This window comes from Embiotoca jacksoni, unplaced genomic scaffold (genome assembly GCF_022577435.1).
Source record: "Embiotoca jacksoni isolate LCO1_2020_lvr unplaced genomic scaffold, fEmbJac1.0.p SCAF_17, whole genome shotgun sequence".
NCBI lineage: Eukaryota > Metazoa > Chordata > Actinopteri > Embiotocidae > Embiotoca > Embiotoca jacksoni.
This window is the reverse complement of record NW_027185307.1, coordinates 11311624-11333405: the sequence shown is the minus strand read 5'-3', so window position 1 is coordinate 11333405 and position 21782 is coordinate 11311624. Positions and strand designations below refer to the sequence as shown.

Here is a 21782-nt window from a genome sequence, read left to right as displayed (position 1 = left end):
CACATTCGACTGCTCACCTCCATGTTTTCACTTTCGGTTAATTTCTCTGAAATTGAGACGTGAGTGTGGCTGAGTGAAGAGAGCTGGAAATGTTTCCAGGATTTTTTTTAATTTTTTTTTTATTACTTTGTTTCATTAGTTTACCATATAAACTAGAAAGAAGTAGATACATAATTTAAATAGCTCAGTTAAATGTTTCAGAGAATCAAAGTTTGATTGAAACAGGGCTCTTTGTTTTTGTTCAGACGAGCACGTTTACTATGGGCAACATGTAATGTATGCCTAAGATGACCTATTCACTGCTTTAGCACAGCGAATGTCATTTGGATGGGGTTATTTTATTTCCTTGTGTGTGTGTTGGGGTTATGGGTTTGGACTGATGTTTATTTTTGCATTCACAGGTCCTTCTTTTTTAATTTTTAATGCATTATTCAAATCGCCATATAAAATTTCTACTCCAAAAGCAGAAGGAACTGTTTTTGTTTTTTATTACGATGCTATTGTGTATTCACACACATAGCCACTATACCAAGGCTGTTTTTATTGCAGTAAAAGACAATAAACTGTCCACCCTCCGTCAAAATTTAGACCTGAATTTAATATTGTCAACAGCAGGAGTCTATAAGTTTTTCATAATATAGACCTCAAGGTGGTGCAGTGCTGATAATAGGAACCACCACCATGATTTCCTTTTGTACAGGCAATGATTAACTTGACTACCAACAAAATTATTATTGATATCAAACTATTTTTGTGAAATTTTAAAATAATACAAACAAACATTCTAGTACAAATGTACACAGCATCTATTTTACATCAGTCTGCCTGGGATGAGGGTTCCCTTCTCTGCTGACGTTTTTCCCCCTTTTCTTCTGTTGAATGGTCTTTTGGGGATTTTTTTTTTTTTTTTTTTTCTTACCCAGAGGATCTTAGGATAAACAGTAGAATGTGCTGAGCTGATTGTGAAACCCTGTCAAGCAAAAGTGTGATTTGTGATTTTGGGTTGTATGAAGAAACCCGCTTAACTTGACTATTTTCCTCAAATATTCAACTCTCAAAAACTGCCTGTTATACTTTAATATCTGCAAATCTGTTAGCTAAAATCACATCCCTTGAGCCCATGAAACAGAAACAGCAGGATATCATAGACATCTCCTCCTAAATCTGCTCCTAAGGTCATCTGTAGTTATTCTCCCCAAAGTACTAAATACTTTTTATTTATTATTGTCCAAACAAGCTGCCATCTTTGCATTAAAAATGTCCTTAATTGACCCAAAATTTCACACAACTCAAAAGGGTGACCGTTGCCAAACTTTTTGACTTATGACCCCTTAAAATGACATCATGTTTAGTTGTCACTCCACGTCATTACAGTTAATAGCCTCAGTGTGAATATTAGTTCATTTTAAAGGCATTTTTGTTATCTTCCTCTTTCTAATTTGATTGGTTACGTCATCGCCTTGTGATTGATCAGATTTATCTTGGGTCCTCATGGGGAGACCTGGACCCCAAGTTTGGATCAACTGCTTGTAAGTGTTTTTTTATATGGTACCATTTATCTGAAGAGTTTGGGTCTACAGTAAAATAACTATTTCGGGTGGAATTGCATTCAGGGCGTTTGGCCTCAGATCAGTCAGTGAGATATCTATTACACGCCGTATATACTGACCACCCTGCTTTAAGCTGCATGTACTTTAGCTGTAGTTGATGTGGATTCCTTCAGAGACCTTGAATGAGGTTTAGCTTTAAACCCAGTAATTATCTCCTTAGCCCTCTGCATCGACACTAATCTACAGCGAGTAAAGAGAAACGCTTACCAGACAAGCCTCATTAAATATTTACTGTGTTTGGCCACCATCAACAACTCACACAACAAACACCCACATATTGTTTGCCTTTTTTCCCCTCATTCATGCCATGTGTTGCTTCTATGTCACTGTGGGCGTCAGCAAGACGCTGAGGTGGCCGTTTTTTCCTTCTTCCATTTTGTTATTGGCTGATAATCACAGATTGTGGGCCAGCCTGTGATGCGTGACAATGTTAAATATTAATGTCTGGAGATGATTACTGGGCTAGATGGAGAGAGGCAGGAAGTGCGTTGGAGGTGACACCCTCATTCATCACGGGCCTCTAACAGAATCTAAATCCTCCCTGTGTTTTTAACCTTGGCACCCCAGTGAGGAGAGGCAGAGGGAGTGATTGAGGGAGAGGAGGAGAGCAGGATAGGGAGAGAGATGAAACAGAGATACGGAGGGAAAAAGAAACGAGGAGCGAGAGAAAGAGATCTGACACAGCGTGCATTATGAACACTGTGTGAAAAACAGGCTGAAAGAAATATAAAGATGGATAGATGGATGCAAAGGGAGACCACGTGCAAGGATATATAAAAAAAAAAAAAAAAAAGCAAGGGAGACGGTGAAGAATAGGTCTACTATATAATGTATAGACCTCTTCTCCTTAGCTGACCTGTCAGCCGATCCCATGCGACAGGCTGATGGATGTGCAGAAAGGAACTCTTATCTTATTTTGTCAAGGTCTGGCAGTCACTCAAGTCCTATTCAGCATAAATAAACAAGTGGTGAGGAAAATGGCAGCCGTTTCACCTTCTCCTCTACGATGTCATTTACTTCAGATGTATCACTTCCCTTCTCCTCCTTATTTCTTTAGCCGCGCACAAAAGGAGGCCGGACCAACTATTACCCACCTATTATCGTCTACAATCATATCATCATATGCAGCACCACAGAGGAAGCAGTGTATTATTCGACCAGTAGTCTAAAATAAAGGCTGAGTGAATTGGAGGAAATATATACTCATGGCTCTCCTGAATAAGTCTCACGTATCAAATGCTTCAGTGCTGTGTTTTTCATTTTTACTGCCCAGCTCTCAAAGCCAGATGCAGATAGGAGGGAGATATGCCATTAGTGCCACCCTTTTTTTCTTTCAACTTCTTCAGATCCATGGCATCACCGCTCCTCCTCTCTTCTTCTCCTTCTCTCCATCCTTTTCCCTTGGATATAGATTAAACTTGATCAATGACCTTTTCTGCTTCGCGTGTTTGCCTCTCGCCATCTTCAGCAAGTGGCCTAATGGGAATCTTTCCTTAATCAGTACATGCAGGCAGAACGGCAGGCTATGTTGCGGCCAGGCAAACTTGGTTGGAGAGAGGTATTTTGGATGGATGAGTGGCGACGATGAAATGCTGTTTATTCCCTTAAAATAAGCGATTTAATTTCAAATGAGTCAGTCGAGAATTTTGAAAGCCATTGTCCTGTTCATTGCTATGCCTGGTACATACACCAGAAAATTCTGTCTGAGCTTGTAATGCTTAATTATTGCTGTAATGATTTGTGATTATCTCTATTACTTCTCTGGACGTTTTAGGTTCACCTGCCTGCAAACATGCTCGCCATTAATTAAATCTCAAGGTTAAATGCAGTGAAACGTGTTCCTGTCTCTCGTGCCTGCAGGAGTACCAGTCATGCAACACCCTGCCGTGTCCCGACCTGAAGAAGACCACACCCTGGACTCCATGGACGCCCGTCAACATCTCTGACAACGGCGGCCACTACGAGCAACGCTTCCGCTACACTTGCAAAGCTCGCATCCCAGACCCGAGCCTGCTGGAAGTGGGCAGACAGAGGATCGAGATGCGCTACTGCTCCAGCGACGGATCCACTGGCTGCTCCACTGACGGTGAGTGCAGAGTGCAGGAGACAGATGGTCTCTTTCCATCTATATCAGCCTCTGGATGTTTCTGTTATCTCACTCCAACTGGCTTTCTTCCTCTCCGCAGGCTAGTTATTGCCCTCCTCGCCTCAAGCCATTCCTTCTTTCTGTGTCGCTGTTATTCATTAGCTCTTTCTTTCTCGTCTTCGAAAACTTTTCCTCTCTGTCTGTCCTGAGAAAGTTATAGGAGCCCTATCTCTGTCAGCTCATGTGTTTACGGTCCCATCCTCTTTGACTTTATCAGTGGATCAAAGCCTCAGACATGTTAATGAACTTTCAATCCACAAAGCCGATCAGCAGTTTACAACTAATTTTAGCTCCTGCTTGCTATCTTTCGCACTCATATGCACAAAGACAAACAGACACACAAATGCGTGCGCAAAGTTCAATTAGAGCCTTGCGAAGAAACACAAACATCAGCTCTTTATCCGTCATCCCAGCTATTCCCTTTTGCCCGAGTCGGTGCGCCACAGTCTCAGCAAGCCACACCCCTGGTGAATTAAACGCTGTAAATGTTTGTACAAACAGCCTGCTAATTGACAAGTTGTTTATGTTGTCAAGTGGAAGTATCCATATTAGAGAGGAGACAGGCGGGATGGCACCACACCACAGCAAAGAGGGCTCGGATACAGATGCAGCAGTTAAAGTTTGTTTATGATGTTGCTCCATGCCTCAGAGGGGAAAGCTGTTTTTTAGGGCTTTGGAGTTAGCGCCTGATTAAACTGCAGTGGCCTCCCATCTCTTTGATTTCATCTCTGGGTGGTCTGTCGCTTTACCACTCACATGCCACATGCTGCAGCGATCACTGATCTCTCTCCTCTCTCTTATTTCTGATTATTAATATCAGTCTTTTCTTCTGCGCTGTCGCAGGGACAGGTTGTTCTCTTCGAACTTTGAAGCTTAAATGTTCCTGAAGGGCTTAAATGAGCTCTGACAACCACAGAGAAAAAACTGACTGCAGACTCACAGCTTTAAGAGGAGTGACAGACACACATCTAAGACATTAGAGAACAAAGGCTCGAGCTTTAAATGGGTCTGCCTTGTTTCTGATTAGTGGGAGGAAGTGAGAGACACAACATGTTTCATTAGAGGTTGTCACCAGAAGCCTGACATCAGATTAGCTTCAGTGTTAATTACACCAATTGAAAAGTGAAGGCAGATAGCTCTGTGTCACTTTTGGACACATGCTAAGTCTGTGTTGTAGGATGTAAGCAGACTATAGGCTCCGACAAGCAGATGGTAATGTACTGCATGAGCTGCATACTACAAGCTTCAAATCCCTTCAACCAATGTCTATTTTTTTTTTCTGCCAAATCTGCCACCAGTAAAAATAGAAAACAGTGTAAACTCAGCTTGGTAATTTATGTCCAAAGAGTGCTGCAGGTTTAGACCTATTTAGACCCTTATTTTGGAGGGAAAGGATTGTGGGGCTTGATTGTGTTCATAGAGACAGACGTCATTATATGCCAAAGATTATCAGAAGCAATGATCACTGCAGGCAACATTTCTTGTCTGCATCTCAAAGTATAGCCTTGTGAATAAAACAGAGTGGTTTTGTTTCAAATGTATTTCTCCATTTGCTTCCTGCAAATGTTCAGTAAAACATTTTTTTTCAACATCAACACTGGTTTACCCCAAAGATGTGTTTTTTCTTCATCCTCAAAACCTTGTCCCGCTCAGTTGTAGTGTACCGTCTGGGTGAAAACAAGACCCACTGATGTGTGTGTGTGTGTGGCCTCTGTGTGCTAGTCTGACATGCCCCATGTTGATTGTTCATCTCCAGACTTCAATATGATTCACTTCTTGGAGGAGTTTTAAGTCATAACTGTCAAAAAAGAGGACAGACACCAGTGATCCACTTCTTCATTTCAACCATTATCAAACTTGCCATCCATCTGGAGAGCACCGGTGTGTGTATTTGTGGGTGAGTGGGTGCGCATGCTGATATGTGTGGTTGCCAGTTTTCCTGCTGTGTGCACCTGTCTGCGTGTGTAGGTGTGTGTGAGAATTTTTTTTTTTTCAATCTGCCCTCCGCCCACTCTCCGTCTCTCATAGATGTGTGGGGGGTGCCTGAAACTTTAAGAGCCTATCTTATGATTGGCTGTTAAAGCTTATCATAAGATAATTACGCCACAGTGGAGGAGTGTATTTATGTCCACCACTGGGGCAAAGGACACTGAGATCCCTCTGATATGATGAGCAGCTGAAAGGGAATCACTCAATAGAAATGATTTGCATCAGGTGGCCAACAATTCATGAGAGCTCTCCGCACATTGTGGCATTTACCTGCAAGAGCCACGATAGTAAAGGTTGCTGTTTGAAGGGTGTTGGGAAAGTCTTTGAAGATTTAATCAATAATTCAGTATGTGACACAGTTAAAAACTATTTACATTGATTTGCTAATTACTGAACAGCAAAGGTAAATGGTTGCATTACGCCCTAAGTTTTGTTACTTCACCCAGAGCTATTATAAGCTATTTTTATTGAATGTCCTGTCTGCAACTGTCTGTATTGGGGGAAGATAGATGCGTCAAGCCTAATCTTTGGGGTGCTCCCAAGTCATCTGCTTTTAACCGCACGGACAACACACAAAAATAACAAACAGCCCTGTAAACAACAACCAGCAATTTTTCCTATAATTGCTTCTACCACCTAACTGGGGGATACAATTAATGCTCCTGCTCGACAGCAAAAAACTGGCCCAGCTACAATCGTCCCCAGAGCCATGCTGCGCACAACCCATTTTCACCATTTCTATTGCATGCACACTTTAAAATGCAACTTAAAATCCAAGTAACCTGTACCATCTCCATCTTATCTCGCTCAAATATGCGAAAAAATTGTCTCAGCGGGTGTCCTAACACAATTTTACTGCTTCAAAATTTTGATATTTTCATGTTTACATTGGACGAGCCCCTACTTGTTATCCAGCTGAGTCAGGGGATAACAAACAAGGGAGATCCAAACAATAACAATTTTATGAAACCAACAATTTCTTAACTCAAAAGAAGCCAAACAGAAACCAAACAAATGCTGACCGAGAACTACAAGCAAAGTCTAAATTCCCAACAATCAAACCAAATAAAATTAATCAATCTGGGTGCCTGAAAGGCAACTACCTTCCAGGTGGAGAGGGAGAAATCTTATTATAAAACCATCTTATTTAGACTCTTCTGCAAGTGAAAACAATTCCTCAATGAGGAAGTAGGAGCCACATTTTCAGACCTGAAGAAGGAAGCAGGAAATGGGCCAAACAACCACAGCTCTGATTTAGCCCTGGGCCGTCACAGTAGATAAAAGAAAACAAATAATTGTACAGTGTTTTAACAAGCAGACAGCTAAGGGCTTGGGGATGTTTACTGACTATGACCAGCTCATAGCCTCAGTCCTCAACTAAAAGCTGAGTGTGGGCAAAGCTAACAGTGGCTCGCTAGAAGCTACAAACACCTGACAATTACAAAAACACAGTCTAACAGAGAAGTATTAAATTCTTGGTAAACAAGTCAAACCCCAAACTGAAGCATTATTTTAACAGTCTGCTGCTGCCTGAAACTGGATATTAATATGTTGGTATGCATGTGTTCATTTTCATGTCTCCACAAATTACTGAGGTAAAATATGTGAAGAGACCAAAAAAAAAAAAAATCAGATCACTCTAGTGCTGCTTTCAAGTGAACATCCACCTTTCCTACACCACAGCTGACTCTCCTTTTTGTTTGCTCATTTGAGGTCGATGCATCAACTTTGAAAGACTATTTTCTCGCACTTGCCGTCTCACTGTCACACTGATGTCGCTTCCCTGCTACTCAATAAAAAGCCCTCGCTGCTATGTTGCCTGAGATCTTCCCCGTCTCTCCCCCCTTTGCTCTGCAAATAATCCAAATCGTCAAATGTCAGCTATATCAGATGGCAGCGATGCTAAAATCTACAAACATGGTGACATTCTGCCAGAGACGTGGCAGATATTATTGACACACACCTGGAAGTCTCATCTGTACCGTGCAGATAAGGAGAATTAATCCCCTGTCAATACAGACTATAAAGTGATGCTTGCGGTATGTTTCCCATTTTTGCAGCTTTCTTTGTGTTGCATTGTCTCTTATATTAAGATCTCTGTATGCCATGATTATGAGGGATAAATCATGAATATATGATTAAACCAAGCATTTACAATAAGCTTTTATATAACATATTGACTTGTTTCATATCAGTGATCATGGCTTAATGATAGCGATGAGTTAATTACTTCAGATCTGCAGTGATTTAAATATCACTTGTCATTACAACCAGTGATTAGTCTTGTAGCTGGTGTAGCCATTTTTTACCTCTTATCACATTTCCAATGCTTGAATGAAAAGCCAAACATTTGATCATTTGCATAATTTTCTGTATAGACATGTAGTTTTTAAATGTCCTTTAAATAAAATAGGCAATTTATAAAACATTATTTTTCTGCCCATCATGTGGTTAGTCCCTTCATTCAGTAATACAATTTGTCTTTATGTAGTATTTATGCTTTAATAAAGACTTTGGTGGTTTACATAAAGTAAATGGTTTTTGCATATTCTCCATCCTGTATGCTACCCTCTTCATATCTGTTTCTCTATTGATGGTAGCTTTGAGTGGAGCAGTGCATCCCAGTGCCTTAATAACTTCCTCAAACTCAGTAGCATTGATCGTGTCATCGATAAAAAAAAATAATTAAAAAAACACCCCAAACCCGCAAAGTGTTGCTATATATGGCGTGCATTCAATTCTCAAATGGCATCTACTGTTTACAATAATAATAGTGGCAGATTACTGCGCAAAACTGTTATGCTATTTTTTTAAACGTTTGTTCCTTTATTTTTTCAGACTGTCATGACCTCAGTTTTCTTTTCTTTTGTCTTTTAACTTAGTATGATTTTGGATTTCCATCTCCTCCTCTTTTGCTCTTTCAGCCCCTCCACTCTTCCTTTCTCCTGTTTGCCATTCCCACCTCACCTGCTCCCAGTTCCCCAATCTGCTCACCTGCAGCCACTCAGACTGATTGACAGAGGGTTGACCCTGTTTATTTACCGTGAACTCGTCCTCACCCTGCTCTTTCGGTTTCATTTGCCTACCTGGATTTTGTCTCTGGCGGGCGTTTGTGTTTTCTTTACTAATTTTTGTGAGTAAAGTTAAAAACAATTTTCCTTAGTTTACAAACTGCCTCCTGTAATGTGCCTCCAATTGAAAGTGTGCCAGACATGAATTTTGTCTGCGGAAATGACAAGTGTTAGAAGATTTTTTTTTTCAGTTGTAATTACCTGGCAAATTAAAGCAACATCAGCTCCTTCAATCAGTTTCTGGACGATTTTTTTTTTTTTTTTTTTTTTTTTTTTTTTTAATGTTTCAAGCTCAAGCTGAAATAAAAACACCTTTTAAGCAACAATATTATCTTCTAACATATTTGTGTGCTTTCCCACACTTTACTTCACATTTTCAAATCAGTATGTTTAAGTCCATCGTTGCAAAAGAACAATCACTCAGGATGTGGACTAAATAAATGTCTTTGGGGAGCATAATGCCATTTCAGTGTAGTTGTCGGTGTGTAAACTTCCCCACATCCAATACTCTGATCCAGAAAACATGCCCTTTTGTGCCTGATGTAGGTTTCCCATAATGGAGACTCCTATGGGCAAAACCCCACATTGGTCAAAAAGGGACCCACATGAGATTAGAGTGGATTTACCCTGACAAACTAACTAATGTAGTTAGTTTATGTGCTAACTCTGCAGCTAGGTGTTGGTGTTGAGCTCAGAGTAATAATTGCATTTCATACTGGAGCTGATTAACAATTTTTTAATCCATTCCAGAATTTGTTTTTCTAATTTTGGAAGGACTCTTTAAATGCCAAGTATTACTCTCATTACTGCCCAATGCATGCCCATTCAGCATGTTGACAAATCCAAAGCTTGCCCATGCATACTTCCAGTGGCTGTTTTACTGGACACTTTGTTCAGGGGTGGCCTTTTGTCTTTAGTCAATCAACCAATCAGCTGTAATCAGTATACCGCTGCAATTTACCCTCCCTCTGTTGCCAGGGTAGAAAATATCTAACCGTCCATCTGTCATTAGTCAGCTTTCAACTAAAAGGCTTCTCGGTTATTAGTCACTCTCCGTGCTGCCATTGGCCAGTCCACCACAGCAACAGACAATTTAAATTATTTCTGCCAAGACGTGTGTCTCTGAAACACATATTCCTGCCTGATTTAATCAATATCTGCACATAATGCGGATAATAAGTTAAAAGTTCGGTGTCGCCTGTTTTATGATGCAGCGGTAGTAACGTCAGGCTTCGAATAGGCTTTGGCATCTATCCCAATGTTTTATCATTTGCATCTCATACGAACAGAGGCAGACACAGAGGGAAAAGAAAGCACTGTAGAGATGAAAGACATTTCTGTGGAAGGTTGTGAGTTTGTAATTTTGCTGGCTTGTTTCAGTGAATGATGGCTTCATTTTTTTTTTCGGGGAGAAACGCCAGCGTGTCAGCAGCCTGATGTGTTTCACTTCAGCTGATCTGGTATCAAGGCCAGGGCCCTCTCGTGGACGACAGATTAGTGTCTCCTGCACAGACGTCATGAGCAGACACGGAGTAGACACAGGACAGTGCTAGATAGATAGATAGATACTTCATTAATCCCACAAGGGGAAAAATGTTTTCGCTACAGCAGCATGATAGGTACAGGAAAGCAATAAAACAACAGTAAAATGTTAAATATAAAAATGCACAGTATATACAATAAAATAGAATAATTAAATTAAAACTAACTGAACAATAGTGCAAGATTTAAACAAACGAGAAAACAGACAACCAACGGTGTTATTGTTGTGTGATGGATTTTGCCAGAGGTGAGTTTTGTACAGTCTTATTGCAGTGAGCAGGAATGATCTCCTGTATCGGTCCTTGTGACAGCGGAGCTGGAGGAGTCTTTTGGAGAAAGTGCTCCGCTGTCCGTGCAGCAGGTGGTGGAGAGGGTGGTCAGGATTATCCAATATGGATAATAGTTTCCTCAGCATCCTCTTCTCCACCACCTTTTCTAGGCTGTCCAGTTTGCAGCCAATGATGGAGCCGGCCTTTGTTAAGTCTGTTGGTGTCGCCGGCTCCAATGCTGCTCCCCCAGCAGACTACGGCGAAGTACAGTTCACTGGCCACAACAGACTGGTAGAACATCTCCAACATCTTGCTGCACATATTGAAGGATCGAAGTTTCCTCAAGAAAAAGAATCGACTCATCCCCTTCTTGTAGACAGCGCTGATGTTGGCCTTCCAGTTCAGTTTGTTGTCGATGGAGACACCAGGTACTTGTACTCCTCCACCATGTCCACATCCTCTCCCAGAACTCTCATCGGTTGTGGAGCCGTCGTCTTCCTCTTGAAGTCGACCACCATCTCTCTGGTCTTGGCCACGTTGAGAAGGAGGTGATTTCTGTCCTCCATTACTACCCTGTACTCATCCTCCCGTCCATCCCTTATACACCCGACCACTGCAGAGTCATCAAAGAACTTCTGCAGATGGCAGGACTCTGAGTTGTACTGGAAGTCAGTGATGTATAAGGTGAACAGGAAGGGAGACAGAACAGTTCCCTGTTGAGCTCCAGTACCACTGACCACCGTATCAGACAGCACACTGCCCAGACGGGCAAACTGTGGTCTGCCTGTCAGGTAGTCAGTGATCAGGAGACGGTGGACGCGTCCACCCCCACCACCCGCAGCTTCTCACTCAGCAGCAGTGGTTGGATGGTGTTGAATGCATTGGAGAAATCAAAGAAAGTGATTCTCACAGATTCACCGGTTCCATCCAGGTGAGACTGAGCTCGTTGCAGCAGGTAGATGATGGCGTCGTCCACTCCCACATGAGGCTGGTACGCAAATTGCATAGGGTCCAGTGAAGATTTCACCAGCGGTCTGAGGTGGGCCAAGACCAGCCTCTCCAGCACCTTCATCACGAGATGTGAGGGCAACCAGTCGGTAGTCGTTGAGGCCGGATGGAGTCGTCTTCTTAGGGACTGGAACCAGGCAGGAGGTCTTCCACAGCACCGGGACTTCCTCCTGCTTCAGGCTCAGGTTGAAGAGGTGTTGTAGGACCTCAGCCAGCTGGACGGCACAGATCTTCAGGACCCCGGGGCTGATGCCGTCAGGTCCGGCAGCCTTGCGCTGGTGGAGTCTCTCCAGCTGCCTCCTAACCTGGCCAGTCGTCACGGGGGTCATGGCGTCGATGGTGGAAGAGCCCTTTGGAGTTGAGGACTCTGTGTCCATGCAGCTCACCAGGGGGGACAAAGGGGAGAGGGGGGGAGGCAGCAGAGGTGTTTGGGAGGTGTGGTGTGTGGAGGAGACAGATGAGGGGGGTGAACTAAACCTGTTGAAGAAACAGTTTAGCTCATTGTTCCTCTCCAGGGAGCCCCCTGGTTGTCTCTCTCTCCCTTTGAAGCCAGTAATTTCCTTCATACCGGTCCACACCTCCCTCACGTTGTTCTGCTGGAGCTTGGCCTCCAGCTTCCTCCTGTAGGAGTCCTTGCACTCCCTGAGCTTCTCCTTCAGGTCGTGCTGAACTCTCCTGAGCTCGTCCCTGTCCCCAGACCTGAAGGCTGCTTTCTTCTTATTAAGAACAACTTTCAGGTCAAGGGACGACTCTGATGGATGACAACCATTGCAGCATCCTTATTGTCTTTCTGTTATTCTGCCTCACTCCCCATCCCCATAGACAGCACTCCTTTCATTTTCTGTGGCCGTCTCACTGCTTATCAAGTAAAAAAAGACGAACTAGTTGTAGTTATACAACACCAACGGTACACCTGGTCCCTGAGGTGTCTGCTTCTATAGGAAATTGCTACAAAGTAATAAATACACACACAGATAGTGTTGGGCGTTATTTGCATAGTTTCATTGAGATTCACTTATTTCTTATTTTGGTAAATCAAAGTAATGTCATTAAGGGCAGATGAGGACGTGGCTGTATTTTTAAAAATAATATACAAAGGAACCATTACAATAAATTAAGTATAATAGAAAAAAAATTCCCCTTCTGTCTTTTTGGCATTGAATTGCTTAGATTGTGATATTGCTGCATCTTTTATAGGAAAGTAGCTCTTACAAAGTTGTTAATGACAACATCCCTCCCCTATGTCCGCTGCTATGCCTTAGTTAAGCACATAAGCCACGCCCTGCTCCAGATTGCTGTCAACTGGGGTTCACAACCTAATTGCAATTACCTTGACACCAAATTTGCTGGGTGAGATTGTAATGCCAGTGACACACTGGTTCTTTCACCTTCATCCCCAGCACAGCACTCACAGAGTGGCATAAATTTTGGCGACAGATAACAAATTAGCAAACCAGCATATGCAGTGAGAAAAAACGACAAAATTGGTTGTCAGAAAAAAGATCCACTTTGTTGGCACAAAGCCACTCCTTGCTCAACATCTCTGCATGAAATTATGGCTCTGAGCTCTTAAAAACATCAGAGCAGAAGGTTTTGACAGTGACTTCTAATTAGGTTTCAACAATAAAGATTAACACCCAGGAGGGGTTTCTGGACGCACACTTTCTGACTCAGTGATGAGCTTTTCTTCACCTATCTGCTCTGACATTGGTTCACTTTCCGCTTTTTGACAAGACTAAATGCTACTTCAGAGTGTGGAGCAGTGGTACTTTAAATTACCAGGGAAAAACAATGTTTATTTGATGGAAACAAGTTTCCTTAGGAACAAAACAAAACAAAATAAAATAAACTCCTTTGTAGTGTTTGTTGGCAATTTTAGGTTGGCTCATTTTTCAGAAAGCACGCACTTGAAGTCCACCAGTACAGCCAGCGGAACCAGCTGGTATTTTATGTTGCCTGTGATTTTATTGGTAAAAGAGATAAATGGAGAGAATTTGGTCTTAAATTTCCACTGCTCAAATTTGTTCACTTAAAGAAAAAGCTAATGAGAAGTTATGCGTAAGCATACCAAGGTTGTGTTTATTAATACGAAATATGTACAGAGAGAAAGTACCTGAACAAGTCAAAAAGTATATTTATATTTGCTTTAATACATTACTTCAAGCACCAGTGCTTTGCAGATTTAAAACCCATTAATGTAAAACGGCAAGTAATTTATACTGTTGCCACATTTTTTTAAGAATACCTTAAAGTTTTAAGCTGTTTTTTACATTCCAACCAAGTGCTGGTTACAATTAATTTCTGCAATATATAAAAAGTCAGCTTTTGTGGAAAGTAATTTATCAAAATAAACACTTAGCTGTCTTAACTTTCTTGTCAAAGTTGTGTCATTGCTGCAGTTTAGAAAGCCAAGATCTATTCCAACTCTCCTATATGGTGCATTCAAGGGCATATTGTCAGTGAGAAGCCAGAAATCTTATCATGCAGGGTTGAGCTCTCTTGTCAGAAAATTTAAGCCGACACAAAAAAACACAAGTATGGTTGTTTGTTGCATTAAAATGTTCATGTTTGGCAACTGCCTTATATTTCAGATTTCCGATCATAGCAGTGATAAAAAAAAAAAAAAAAAAATTTGATTTGAAGTTAGCAGTGTAGAAATGCAAGCAAAAACTAGAGTTTATCCTGGAAATCCCTTTTAACATTAAACCCTGCAAACACCGCAGAGTACATAAATATGTCTCATACTGGCAGTAGGTCTACTGCTGTGCTTTTAGACCCTGTATCCTTGTAAGCCCAAATATTCCAGACAGACAGTGAATAAAACCTCTTCAGTCCAATAAATCGCTCTGTAATCAAACCTATAAGTGGGAATGACAGTGTTTCAGCAGAGCACAGCGCACTGAAGGTTGGGCCTATAATCCTCCTTATAAAAACGTGACAAACTATCTGGATTCAGTTGAAGTGGATTCCAGAAACATCACAGCACGTTCAGTAACTCCCTGTACTGCTTTCAGGTTAGCATATCCTTCTTCTCGGCTATTTGTGTGGCTGTGGTTCTGTTCATGTGTGCTGATCCCTCATGCTCCTCGGGGTTGGGTTTTTAATTGCGCTCTTACAAACCTTTAATTGGCTCTTCCAGGAGAATATCCCTCTGGAGGGTTTCTGGGTCAACCATCGCTTGGCAGACCTTAGGACAGAGCGGGGAATACTGTCATATTGTTCCACTCTAAACAAGCAGAGCCCCTGATTTTATGGTTTCATAAGGCGTAACGTATGAACAAACAGCCATACATTTCTGAGTATGTACAAGCACACACACGTTGGAAGAAAATGGTCCCTCCACAGGGAGACATTGCCTATCTGATAGGGAAAGTAGAGGAGGAGGAGGAGGAGGCGCGGGGGCGAGTAATGGGGAGTAAATGTGCACTTCAGAATCTAGGACAGGCTGGAAGATGCACTTCTCCACTTGTTTTCTCTGTGTGGTCCACTGTTACTCTGCTGTTGATGAAATTTGACAGTTCGCTTGTCTTCTCTGCTCAAAGTTAGGGATTTTTTTTTTTACCTCTCTGGCTCTCACATCTGTCTGTCTTAAAGAAGAGTTGTCTGTCTGGTTTGCAGATGTCATCTCAGTCTGTCTCCGTCTTCATTCCTCCGCCTTTACAGTTGCCTGTACAGTACATTAGATTGCACAACATTGTGTGTCTGCATGACCTCACAGAATCTCCTCTCTTACACACATACAAGTCCATGAGTTTGTTTACAGTCTGAGCGTTTGAGGGAAGAACTTGTTTTTCTTGTCCTAGTCTCTATACGTTGGGCACCATCGGATGTTGCACTGTGTCCTTCTTAGTTTTGGCTCGGCCAAGCTCGCCAGGAGAGCGAGTATTAATTCTCTCCGGCTGTGTGTGATTCTTGTATGGATCAATAGATCCAGTCGCGACCTATTTGAGAGGGAGGGCACCACGCTGTTTGTTTTGGCGACGGGAGGGCAGCCCCTGAGAAGCAGCATTGATAGAAGAGTAATGCGTTAATGTTAAATGGCATTGACAATATGCATGGCATATCAGAGCAGTCTATGGCTAAAGCTCGAGCAAGCAAAGCACAGTGTGTGTATTGTGTGCAATAAGCGTGTGTCCAGATGACTACAAGGCTCTTGTAATGTGTGTGTGTGTACACGTCTGCACGTATGAGAAGCACGAGTATGAAGTGCTGCAGTGCCTTTTGAACACTGGTCCAGTCTCTTGAGCTACACAGGGCTTGATAAAGAGTAGGGGTCACAGTGGCAGGCGGGATTGTCCGTGCCACTGTCTGCTCAGAATCGATAAAGAGCGGAGGCCCTTGAGTCTCTCATGGGCCTGTCAACGCTCACGCCAGCTTGATGCTGGGGTGAGTCAGCCTGTGCACCACCAAGGTCGGCCATAGTTATGAAGAGGTCGAGGATTTGCGCTAGGTAAACACACTGTCTTCTCCCTGAGAATACAAAGCAGGCGCGCTGTGATAACTGTCAGTGAAAAGAGCATGCTGACAAAACAGCGAGGTTGGAGGACAGAGAGAGAGAGAGGGAACAAGACAAACAGCAAGAGAAGGTTAATGGCAAAGATAGGCAGAGAGGAAGAGAAGGATAAAGAGAAGCAGGGAGCAAAATATAAGATAGTGATGATAACTTTAAGAAAAACACTAAAGGGAGAATCAAACAAAAACAGAAGGTTGCTGTGGCAGGAGGGATGGCAACGACCCAGGATCCAGATGTGGTTTTGCTGTCTGTTTGAACAGCACTAAAATGGTCTCTCATTCAAAAGCCAAGAGGCTGAAAGAGCAGGAGAGGGCAGAAGCAGCACAGGCACATGAAGATTTGAATTGTCATTGTAAAAAAGTACTACAAAAATGATAACAGTTTGTTTGAGGAGTGAATCATCGGAGAAGTGCTCAGACAGTGACTGTAATTTCATAGGTGATTATCATTCACTCAAACAGAGGAGTTCACTCTTTTCATTCTGAATGGCCAGAAGCTTTCCCTTTTTGCTCATTCTTTTCTCTGTCTCTCAGCACAAGGCACATTTCCACGGCGCTGATTAATGCATGCAGTAATTACCGTTTAATAGAAAATTACGGTTTCAGATTTCATTAGGAATCCTCTATTTGACTCATTCCAGATGAGAGTACACAGATTAGTCAACTAATGTTGTTTGATGAGCGAGTGTGTTCGCATGTTGACAGGACACACTCAGTTCTCACTGAATCCATCATTAAAAAATTATAAGAGGGCGCTTGGATGAGTTAAATAATGGGTTACATCTGTGCAGCTGATTTCTGACACCAGATTAAGTTAGAGATTTTTTAAAGGAGGAAGACTAAGAATCTCCACCTGTACTTTGCGTCGAGTTAAATGCTAATGGTGGCATACTTACATGTGCACAGTGACAATACTAAGATGCTCATGTTCAGCAGGTATAATGTGTATCATCTCAGTTCAGCAAAGTAATATTTGCTAAATTGATTTACACATCATTAAAACGAGTATTCTGTGACTCGGTTCTGAGTAGATGGTTCGAACTATATGCAGACTTTCCCATACATTACATTACTTACTTGGGTGGGCCGCCCAGGTATTTTTGTCAACAGCAGTTTTTTATTCATTTATTTTTTTTAACCTGTCCGAGAGAACGATGCTATTAACACGATCAGTTAACCATTGGACAATATCCCCTCGATCTCCTTCACATCTGCCCAGCACCGTGTCAGTGTAGCAAAGGCTGAGCTCTGACCATCATGAAACACAGAGATCAGAAGACTTTAACATGACCTGCAAAAAGCAGCAGAGACTCTGAAACTGAGCTGAAAAGAAACAGGTGCTCATAAATTAGGTAAATAACAAATACAATATTTTTGGCTGGACCGCGACAGCAGAGCCGGAGCTATAAAGTGAGTATCTGTCACAAAGAGTGAGAGATAAAAGTAACTCCACAAATAAGTTGAACGCTGTGATTTTCTTAAATGAAAAGCCCTCCAGTTGGAGAGTATGAATTAGCTATTGTTTACATGAAAGAAGCGTATTCAGCTGGTTTGGGGGGAGCTCAGCTATGTGAATACATGTTACTAAATACTAGCTCTCAGACACTTTTATTTAGTCAAAGTAGCTCTCAGAGGAGAAAAAGGTTGGAGACCACTGCCTGAACATAATGTACAGCTTGGGCTGAAGAAAATTAGATTGGTTTGTGATCAAAAAGCAGACCCGTAAAAGTATAATATTCTCAGGGGAGCAAACTTCATAGCATTGTGGTTAGAGTTAGGGTGGTTGACACATTGCCTTCAAAACTACATATGTCAACCTCATGGAAACTCTAGTGGAAAAGTCATTAGAACCTATCCTTCAGGTAAATAAAATGATAATCTGTTTAAACTGAGGTGGTGGACAAACCAACAGATGAAGAAAGCTTCTGGCATGGCAAATAAACTTGAATGAATCAGTCGTTGTGTTCGTATTTGTTTCAGATCAATGCAATTTCAGATATACTGGAAGTCAGTGCACAGACTAAATCTAAGGTTAACAGCCTCCAAAAGCTTCCATCTGAAATCTGTCAAGTTGCTTTACAGCTCAAACTGTAGTTAAAAAACATCACATGCCAAGAGATGGGCCCCAATCTTTCAGCACAAATCGAGCTAAAGCTTTTAGAGTATCTCCTAGTTGAAAGAGTAAATGCACATTCATTGTTATCAAAAGCTCTTATTGACTCAGTGCCCTGTTGTTGCTTTTCAAAACAAATGCTCAGTGATGCCAGGAAGGGAGGGCAACTATTATCTGCCTTCTTCGAGAAAACAGCAGGGTTTGTAGGAAATGTGCTTTTAATGCTGAGAAACAGCAATGAGATCCCAAACAAGTGTTGTGACAAGAGTCTCATTATCAATCTTCTCCCTTCTCTCTGCACCTAACAGGCGAAGTGCTTCGTCTGGGGAGAATCTCAGGCCACACGGTGAACGGTGGCTGGTCGACCTGGAGTTCCTGGTCTCAGTGCAGCCGAGACTGCAGCCGCGGAATCCGGAGCCGAAAGAGGACCTGCAGTAACCCAGAGCCCCGGTACGGCGGGCAGATCTGCCCGGGCCCTGCACAGGAATATCAGGAGTGTAACATCACCCCTTGTCCAGGTAACAAATACACACACACTACTATTTCACTTATAGTAAAGGCACAACATTGGCACAATAAGCGGAGGAGACACAGATAAGAACATTTACAAGACCAGGAGTCAATAACATGGCCAGCTCTCTTTTTCCACTCAGATGAATACACACTAGTCCATACTTAAGTTGTGTGTTTTGTTTCTCCCTTGATTAATGGATAGAGAATTACAGAGACAAAATGACTCACCAAAAACATCAAGGAACCACAAAAGAAATCAGTTGCAGATAAGAGGTGTGACGAAGACCCCAATTTACACCAAGAATCAAAGAGACAATCCCTGTGGCGCTCCAGTATGTAATTACATTGCTGGGTAATTATGCTGCCAGCTATGGGAGGCCTTATTCCGTTATGAAAAGCCCTGAGACAATGCATTCTCAACACTGCTCTGGCAGAAGACAGCAAGAAGAAGCTTTCTAATTAAATGAATACTCTGTCTGACAAGGGGAGTAAGCTGTCCAAATGGAAATCCAGTGCTTAGTTTGGCATAAAGTACACCTGGTATCCAGCACAGACGGCAAGCAGACAAGCAGGACGTTGTCTCAGATGATTATTAATCAAGCCACCCTTCCCTCTGCAGAAAGACTTCGGTATCTCGCTAAAAGCCGGGATCTGTGCGTCGTCTCCGGCACCCGTGATCCGTCTTCATAACTGCTGCCAGGCTGTAAGCAAGCGAATGAGACGAGAGTGAACGGCCATCGATACTATTTTTACAGCCTGTTAATTCATTCAGTGAAAGTGCACGCCATTCAGCTCCCCAGCAGCTCTAGCCTCGTCACTAATAGGGTGTGCCATTATCAGCTGGGAGCTCAGATTTAGACTTTGGATGGATCTAAGAGCATCAGATTTGCTTTATCCAGGATGGTTGCCTCAAGTGTTTCCCTTGAGTAAAATGTCAAGTGAACGCGCTTTGATCTTTCTGCGCCGCATCACTATGCTAATACATGTAGTACACCTATTCTGGGATGTTGACTGTAATAACACCACAGCTACAGTATGTTGATGAACAAATGCACACGCCTGTCCCCCAAAGGAACTGATTTAACCCAGTCTGAGTAGCAATGAATACTAATGCATTCTCAATTAGCACCCTGAAAGTGAGATATTATTTTGAGGCAAGCGGCCCATGGTGGTAGACCGACTGTAATCTTCCTCTGGTTGATCCAGTGCTTTTTAAATGTGTTAGTTCACTGTGAAGGAGAAGAACAAAAAAGGTGTTATGCCTCCCATCCATCTGGTTTCGAAACAAATGAATCCGGGTGTTTCTTGCGTCTGCACTCGAGATGAGACGATCCGTCATCGCGGGCCATGGATCGACTTATGTGTCACTACGTGATAGAGAAATTACACCGAGATGACAAAACGCATCGGCAACTTCAATTACCTGCATAGCGCTACCAGTCATCTTCAGGTCTTTAAAAGCAATCGAAAAGGGAATTTCTCTGCCACAATGAAGTGAGGTTTTATCCAGATGACTGACAAAGGATTTTACCTTTGCTGGAATTCATGTGCAAACATTTCTACTCCTCTTTTTATTTCTCCTTCATCGTCTTCTCTCAATCTATTCATCTATTTATACAGTATATCTTCTTTGTGTGCTGGTGTGTGATGAATATTCATGTCTTTTAAACGTCTGTTGTTTGCCACTTGGCACCACATGAAGGGAGGAACAACAACGTGGATTGCGATGCTTCATTTACCTTTATTAATCACAGGAGAGACTGAGTTCAAGAATTGGGGGGGGGCAGGAATTTGCTGTAACAGCTGGATGGAGCACTCTGTCACTTCAAAACACTCTCTCACACATAAGTGCCTAATACAGGATTTCTCTGTCATGCATAGCTGTTCAAAATGGTTTGTAATGACTTTCAGTAACTTGATGTTTCAAGGAAATTCTCTGTTTAAATGACCTGGAACCTAAATCATAGAAAATAAACTGTTCTCTTAAAACACAAGAAACTAAAATCGAGTAACCATTTCATGCCATCTTACATCAATTACAGACAGAAAACCGTTTATACATACATAATGAGGATGTTTTTTTTAGCAGTAACAGTTTGACACTGATATCCCTGGTGTAGTGGACGGCAGCTGGTCGTGCTGGTCTTCATGGTCCAAGTGCTCAGTGACATGTGGAGGGGGGCACTACATGAGGACGCGAACCTGTAGCAACCCCCCGCCAGCTTACGGAGGGGACATCTGCCTGGGTCTGCACACCGAGGAGGCATTGTGCAACACACAGCCCTGTCCAGGTACACACACACACACACACACACACACACTTCAGTGATAAGCAGCTTAGTGCCTCGACCCGGCCACCAATCCATCACAGGTTCATTGTTTATTTTCTTTAGTTTCTCTCAACCCCTCAGAGTGCACTCATGCATCACTAAGGTACACAAACCCATCCAGGATAGTGTGCATATATACACACACACACGCGCACACAGACTTGATAGGCTGTGAGATATGCTGTCATTACCATTTCCAGAGAGCTGGTCCAGCTGGTCTGAGTGGTCACACTGTGACTCCAGCGGCGCCCAGCTGCGTGTGCGTCACTGCGATGTCCTTTTTCCGACTGGAAACCAGTGCTCAGGAAACAACAGCGAGACCAGGCCATGCTCTCCTGACTCCAACTTTATACCAGGTAATTACTTACACACACACACACACACACACACACACACACACACTCTTGCACAGTATGTGAGCACACACACAAGCTTCCAATTCAGTAATGTCTTGGGCACTCGGGCTAGACTTATCACACAAGTTTAAGCGCGCACGCACATTCTGCACCACCCACCACCATATGCCCACAGCAGTAATTCAGTTCATTTCCAAGATTCCTGTGATAATGAAATTCATTATTGATCCCTCTAAGGGACCTGTCTCATGTCAGAGGTCAGGTTCAGCAGCAGGGCAGCACTTTTGGGGATGGGTGGGATTAGTAGCGACTTGCTGAAGGAC

The 21782-nt window shown here is 42.5% G+C and overlaps 1 protein-coding gene across 2 annotated transcripts in view; it reads left to right on the top strand.

Moving 5' to 3' along the window:
• Positions 1–21782, top strand: part of sema5a (sema domain, seven thrombospondin repeats (type 1 and type 1-like), transmembrane domain (TM) and short cytoplasmic domain, (semaphorin) 5A) — a 126500-nt gene that overhangs the window by 90645 nt on the left and 14073 nt on the right. For both annotated transcript variants that reach the window (XR_011178346.1, XM_069151618.1), the window contains exons 16-19: positions 3471–3696; positions 18569–18778; positions 20894–21064; positions 21304–21459. Coding sequence is in view for 1 of the 2 variants with exons in the window: in XM_069151618.1 (XP_069007719.1) it covers positions 3471–3696; positions 18569–18778; positions 20894–21064; positions 21304–21459 (763 nt within the window). In the remaining variant the exon portion in view is untranslated. The remainder of the gene's footprint in view (positions 1–3470; positions 3697–18568; positions 18779–20893; positions 21065–21303; positions 21460–21782) is intronic.